Source organism: Abrus precatorius, unplaced genomic scaffold, assembly GCF_003935025.1.
Source record: "Abrus precatorius isolate BTA unplaced genomic scaffold, Abrus_2018 Scaffold9, whole genome shotgun sequence".
NCBI classification, from domain to species: Eukaryota; Viridiplantae; Streptophyta; class Magnoliopsida; order Fabales; family Fabaceae; genus Abrus; species Abrus precatorius.
Window position 1 is genome coordinate 23,173,361 of NW_020874439.1, and position 6,428 is coordinate 23,179,788.

Here is a 6,428-nt window from a genome sequence, read left to right on the forward strand (position 1 = left end):
TATTTCATTTTCTTATATGACGTAAAATTCATTTAGAAGGTAATATTCTCACGTTTTAAATCAATCCCAAACATCAACCCAACTTTACTTGAAATCATGAAAGCTCAAAAGTTTCTGTCAGACATTAAAATGCAACGAATTTATGAGGTCCAATTGGTCAAATATTACGAGGCGTGAACTGTATCTGCTTCTATTTTGAAGTTAATTATTGTAGGAGTACTTTGTTGAATCGCATACATCATTATCTTGTTCTATCTGCCATTCGAGTTTCAATGCTCAAAGGCAAATGGGTTGGGTAGGGATCACATTTTGAGAATCTTTGGTAAGTGGTCTGTCTCAAACTTTCACATTTTCAGTTTTTGGTCAAAAATTTGAAGATTGAAAAGCACGCAATTGCTTATCTGGGACCAACTCCAACATTTCATTTACTGATTCTGGTAACACAACCATTTCACCAAACTGATAATGATGATAGGAAACTAGTACGATTCACAAATCAAAAGTATTGACTGTATAAACACACGGAACAGCAAGCATTCAATGCACAGACAGTGACTCAGCAAATCAGTTCATTCAGATAACAACGTATCATTTTAACCGTTCACTGGTGTCAGTTTACCACATTATTATTATTATTATTTACAGACAGCCTGGTTTTGGGGAAACCATTTACAATTACTTTTCCCCATTTAACATCAATGTTAAATGTATGGTGATGATTTGGTTCCCTTGATCATCAGAGTGACCATCAGTATATTAGGTGGTTGTAAACGCCTTTCTTTGGGTTCCTTGTTGCAGCTAAAATCAAAAACTGCTTTTCCTATGTGAATTGTTCCGAAATCAATGGGACAAAAAACACCCAATGACACGCAGTATGGTACAAACATAAACCTAATGTTGACTATATCTTTGACTATAACACCAACTCGTGCGTTCTATGATCATCAGTAGATTCTGCCTCAAGTTCTTTTATTAGCCTTTCAATCTGCCTTCTATAGACTGGCATGAAGTGATCACTGATCATGCTCTGTGAAAGTCTAAGTTTACTATATAGATACCTTGAAGTAAGAAAAATCCCAATTTTAGTCTCACTTGATTGGCTGTTGTCCGAACTTGTAGAGGTTGGGCTGCCATCACTTTCATGCTCAGCAGCATCAGAGTGGAGAGTAACAATGTGCATTATCTTTCCTGGTGGAAAAAATCTGTGGACTTCTTTCGTTTCCGGTACAGAGCTCTGGCTTTGCCCCACTTCCTCTGCTATGGCTGCTTCCTCTTCTCTTATCTCCTTTACCACATCAGCCTCCTCCTCACCTTCAGATCTGTCATACAGCTCATGCTCCAGTTGTTGCCACAACTCCACTTCACTCATCTGATCCTCATATCTGTCATGCTCCATGATATTCTCACTTTGATCGTGATCAACATCCACCACAGCATCAGGAGTACTTTCATTGCCACATTCAATCTCAGAAGACCACTCTTCTAAAGATGAAGACACGGGAAGGTTCATGTTCTTTGCATTAATCCCTTTCCTAGGAGAACCAAGAAGTGGTTCAGAACTTTCAACATTGGTAGAGGCTGGAGATGCAGAGGAACTCCCCTCGTCTTTGGAGTTTGAATGATCAGCCATGGGTCGGCGACGGGGTCCCATGCATGACCAAGAGGACAGATTAAGTGTTGGACGGGTCCATGCAGCCTGAGCCATACTCTTGGCCCTCTTCATCACAACCTGAATTTTTTCAAAATTCAGACATGGAGTAGTAGTGAATAACGTTATTAAATAAGTGTGAAGATTAGCAATTTGCATGATCAGATTGAACACATCAACTCCCAACTCTAGAAGAGAAATAGAACATTAAAAAAGACACTTTTTTTGTAAATTTCTAACAATGGACAGTTTAGTGTGCCCTGCTTTTGGAGATAACATTGTTTCATGATAAACAAAGATCTTGTATAACAGTAGGGGCAAGTACCTGGGTACCATTAGAAACTGGCTGCAAAATTGCCCCAGCCCCAGCAACTTTTGATCTAGCAGTGGCAATAGATGGGAGGCGAGAACCCAATGCTGAAGCAGAACGATAGACGGTACTGAGTATTCTTGTTTGCTCAATTTGATTCCTCAAGTCATTAATCCATGCTGATGCTGTCACCTGAAAATTGGCAGAATAATATTAATACACATAATGCGGAATAGCAAAACTGAAATTTATGAACTGCAAACACATTCGTCCTGCATATAACATTGTAGCAAGTATATGATTTATCAAAGTCCCAAGACAGCAAGCAAACTAAATCATGACTATAAGTGAGACTTAGCTTCTTGAAAGTTAGAAACCAACATAAACTTTCTCAAATCTCTATAAATTCATGCGACGGAAGGACATTTAAGTCTATTTCCTAGAAAACAACTCCTTTGATACACAGCTTTGGTAGAACTTAAAAAAGTTCATGACCATAAGTGAGAATTAAAATCTACAAAATGATGGCCTCTACACTTCTCTGGAGTCATGAAATCTTATACAACCCCTGAACTGCAGTCTAAATTACTTAAATTACACTCCCCAGTGTATCTCTTGCTGGAACTACCACTTTTTGTTTCCCTTTAAATAAAACAATTTTGTATTCAATTTGTAAACTCTAAAAATTTAACCCTCACAAGTACACTTGCCCATGGATTATGGCTCCCAGTTGATAGAAACCAGCATTGTCAGATCCCATAAATATCATCAAACATTGGTTATATATATAGGATCACAACCTCAGAACGCAAGTCATCTACAGAAGCAGCTGAAAATGTAGGCACCAAATCAGCTCCATTTATTATAGAAGTAATAAAACTATCGCCTGACTCTGCCAACTCCCATGTCATACAAGCAGCTGCAACAGTAACAAGAAGTCATGTTCAAGAGACTTACCGGATAAACCAATATCAGTCCCAAAGTGTACTAGGATACAATCAAAATATCCCTTCACCTTAAATATAGTTTCTGCAATGACATATATAACAAAGACAGACCTGGAGCAAATGTAACACATGTAGTCACAGACAGTTCCTTTCGCTCTCTCAACACATAGGTTAGAATTGCTGCAGTGCCTCCACCCAAAGAGTGCCCTACAATCTATGTATAAGAACTATAAAAAAGTAATCCAGAATACTAGAGAAACATCTACAAACTATGAAGCTTATGCTTTTCAACATAGATTGACAAAAGCCAGAAAAGAGAACTTAAGTAGCCAAACAGCATATTTGCAAACTGAATGATTTCAAGATCTAAAAAAACAACTCTTATGTTAAATTCTAGATTAAGAAAAACAGGGGGGATAACCATGATGACCACAATCTAGAACATTACAAGCAGTAGCTATCCATGCCTGATCACTATATCAAAAAAATAAAATATGGAAAATTGAAAAAAAAAATTGATTCTGGTCCAACAGAGAAGTGTGTCCAAAAGGATTATTTAGTCAAAAGAAATGGGGATATTGTAAAATGAAAATTCTTTACCTTAACTTTATAGTCAGGGTAGCGGCCAAGTGCTTCAAGTAGACAAGGAGTTGCAAGCTTTGCAATCCATCGAGCAGCAGCAACCATTCCACAATGTGCATAACCTAAAACCAAATCACTGACACCCCCCTGATGAACAACAGTGTGATGAAATGGTACCACATTTCCTGTAACAGCTGTTAGAGTATCCTTGATACTATGTGTGCCCCGAATCAATAACAAAAAACACCTCATCTTGTGATCAGCTATAATTGTAAACGCTGGTTTCAAAATCTGCATGACAAATGAACAAACAAGTTTACACATACATCCAATTCAATAGATGCATACAACCCAGGGAAAAAAAAAACACTCACAAAAATGTTCAGAAAAGGGAAAAAAAAAAAAACCCTCACAGCCCTGAAGTACCACCCTATGATCCCACATATTTTTGCAGTCTAAGCCAACATCCTCTGTTGCTTTAGCCTTCCATCCTTTCTCAAATGACAATTTATGTTAATAATTATCAATCACACAGTCAACACAGGATACAGATATTGAATTATTATTAGAGTTCCCTAAAAATTCAACAAGACTTACTCCTGCTTTGGGTTCCCGAAGGAGGACATTTTCTTCAGCATAGCCAGTTTCTTCTAGAAACAAGGGAAAGGGCTTCTTTGAAAAATGCCAGCACAGTGTCAACAAGTTTAAGAGATACTTAAGTTCAGTAGTAATCTCAGACCCTTTGAGCTGTACACTGTCCTTGTCACAAAACACACTGTCAACATGATAGTTTCCCTGCAAAGAATAATCCAGAAACTAAGTCTCTTATATATAATAAATAAAAGATTTTTTTCTTTTTGAAAAAAGGGAAGCATCAAAATGACATACTACATTTTGCATGTAAAACACTAAGCAAATGTACTGTGAATATCAACAGTCTAGTATGTCATTTGCTTAGAATTTTGAATTTGCTTGGATATTAAAAAGAGTACGATTACTTTTGAAGTGTAATTGTTTGGGATAGATTTACAGGGTCCAACTAGTTAAATTCTTTTTAAGGATTGATGGCCTTTTTGAAAAACTAGCAGGTCTTACCAAAATCAATTTTCGTGGGTGCAAAAGATACTGCCGAGTTACTTACACAGAATTTATTCCTAATGGGAATCAATTCTGAACAGCTTAACCAAATAACAACGAATTTTGTAAGCATTAGATATGGAGGCCAGGGCAACTTTCCTGCTTTTTTTCAGTAGCTTAAAACCAGGGCAGAAACTAAAGAACCAAAATCCCCATCACTCACTAGCCATTACCTGCCTCTTTAGAAGAAAGTTGATACCAAATGCCAAATCCCCAATGGGCCATTTCCCAAGTGTCTCTGAATACGTGAACCTGAGAGTCTCTGACAATGTTGAAATTGTCTCCAACCACGTAGCAGGGGCTTGGATTAACCGATGAGAAACACGGTCAATACCTATTGGCGCATCGACGGGTGGATCACTGCCATTTTCTTCAACATCGTCATTGATTCCATCGTGAGACTGCAATTTCCGATTCAACGTGTAGTACAAAAGAGCAGCTGCACCTGCTGCAGTAGCCATGGTTGCAGTTGCCATGATAATACTATCCCTATAACAGACAAAAATAAAAAGTTCGTTAGAAAAGGTTTCTAAAACATAAAACTGTGTAAAATTTGCCAATATAAACCAACTTCAAATCCTTCACTTTACATTCTAAGCGTGATCAAACCAGACAAACCGAACAAAAACGCTGTTTCCATAGGGGAATCAACTATGGAGCGCAAATTTAGGACAAAAGAAAATGAATAACAAAGAGAAAGTATATTAATATCGGACGCAAAGTTCTGAGCTTTTCTATTCGACAATTCAAACCGGCAAAGGAACTATAACTTTCAAAAACATTGATTCATTCGATTTATCAATGAAAAAAAAAATCAGAAAATGTATGATCAAATCAATTAAGAGAACAAAATAATACAAAAATCAGAGGAACCTGAAAAACATGGAGACACACCGAAACCCAAAACCCTAAAACTCCTAAATCAGGAAAAAAATTATGTATAAAAATCTTAAAATAGAAAGAACGAACCTGACTAACGTGATTTTTGAGGAATTTGAAGGGCTAAAAAATTAGCTTAGTTAGGAAGGAATCATAGATTGTACCGAATCCTCTAAATCCTTAACCATGTATGTTTTTATTCTGTTCGATAATAATAATAATAAGCTTTCGCAGTTTTCTTTGAACTTGGACGAAGCAACAAGAAATTAATAATAGTTTTTATTATTTTCTTAATATGTTAAATGGACACGTGGCATTCCCAGAAGGAGCAAACAGAAGATGGCAGAATCATCAGGTGACGTTTACGCACCGGCGCACAAATTTGCCATTAAGTCCCTGGGAGTTATAATATCTGCCTTCGGTCCTCGTGAAAACAAACTCCAGTACTAAAATAAACTTTATTTCAGGACTTTTTACATAAACTAGAAGATAAAAAGTAAATGTATAATTAAGTTTAATAAGTAAGTTGATACTTTTAAAATTACTCTATGTTTATAAAAATAGAATATAATGATTTATTTTTTAAAACATAAACTACTTATTTAGTTAGTTTCTTAAATCTTTATTTGACAATAATTTTATCTTTTTAAATATATAACAAAAAATAAATTTTTATAAGTTTAAAAAAATTACTTTTTGTGTCTTTTTACATTTGAATAAACTTATTATTAATTTTTGTGAATGATAAAAATAGCTATGACACAATGACTGTTTACTTTATTTTATTATCATATAATTTAGAATTATTATTACATATTAGACTTATTTTATTATGATATTATAACTATAATGTTATTATTTTTATTATTAAAAAAAATGCTATTTAGTCTGTTCATTTTGAGTTTCCTTTATTCTTTAGCTTTGG

The 6,428-nt window shown here is 35.5% G+C and overlaps 1 protein-coding gene across 2 annotated transcripts; it reads right to left on the reverse strand.

Moving 5' to 3' along the window:
* Positions 1-404: 404 nt before the first annotated feature.
* On the reverse strand, positions 405-5,755 carry LOC113849440. 2 transcript variants are annotated; one of them, XM_027479351.1, is made up of 8 exons: positions 5,594-5,755; positions 4,798-5,113; positions 4,085-4,282; positions 3,506-3,778; positions 3,017-3,119; positions 2,759-2,877; positions 1,974-2,150; positions 405-1,729 (listed from the first exon to the last, which is right to left on the reverse strand). In XM_027479351.1, exons 2-8 carry the CDS (start codon positions 5,098-5,100, stop codon positions 914-916), a joined length of 1,989 nt encoding a protein of 662 aa, XP_027335152.1. In that variant the 5' UTR covers positions 5,101-5,113; positions 5,594-5,755; the 3' UTR covers positions 405-913. The 2 variants fall into 2 exon arrangements, with proteins under 2 accessions (XP_027335152.1, XP_027335153.1); XM_027479352.1 differs by lacking the exons at positions 4,798-5,113; positions 5,594-5,755 and adding an exon at positions 4,629-4,772 and having other exon boundaries at positions 609-1,729.
* Between the last annotated feature and the right edge of the window lie 673 nt (positions 5,756-6,428).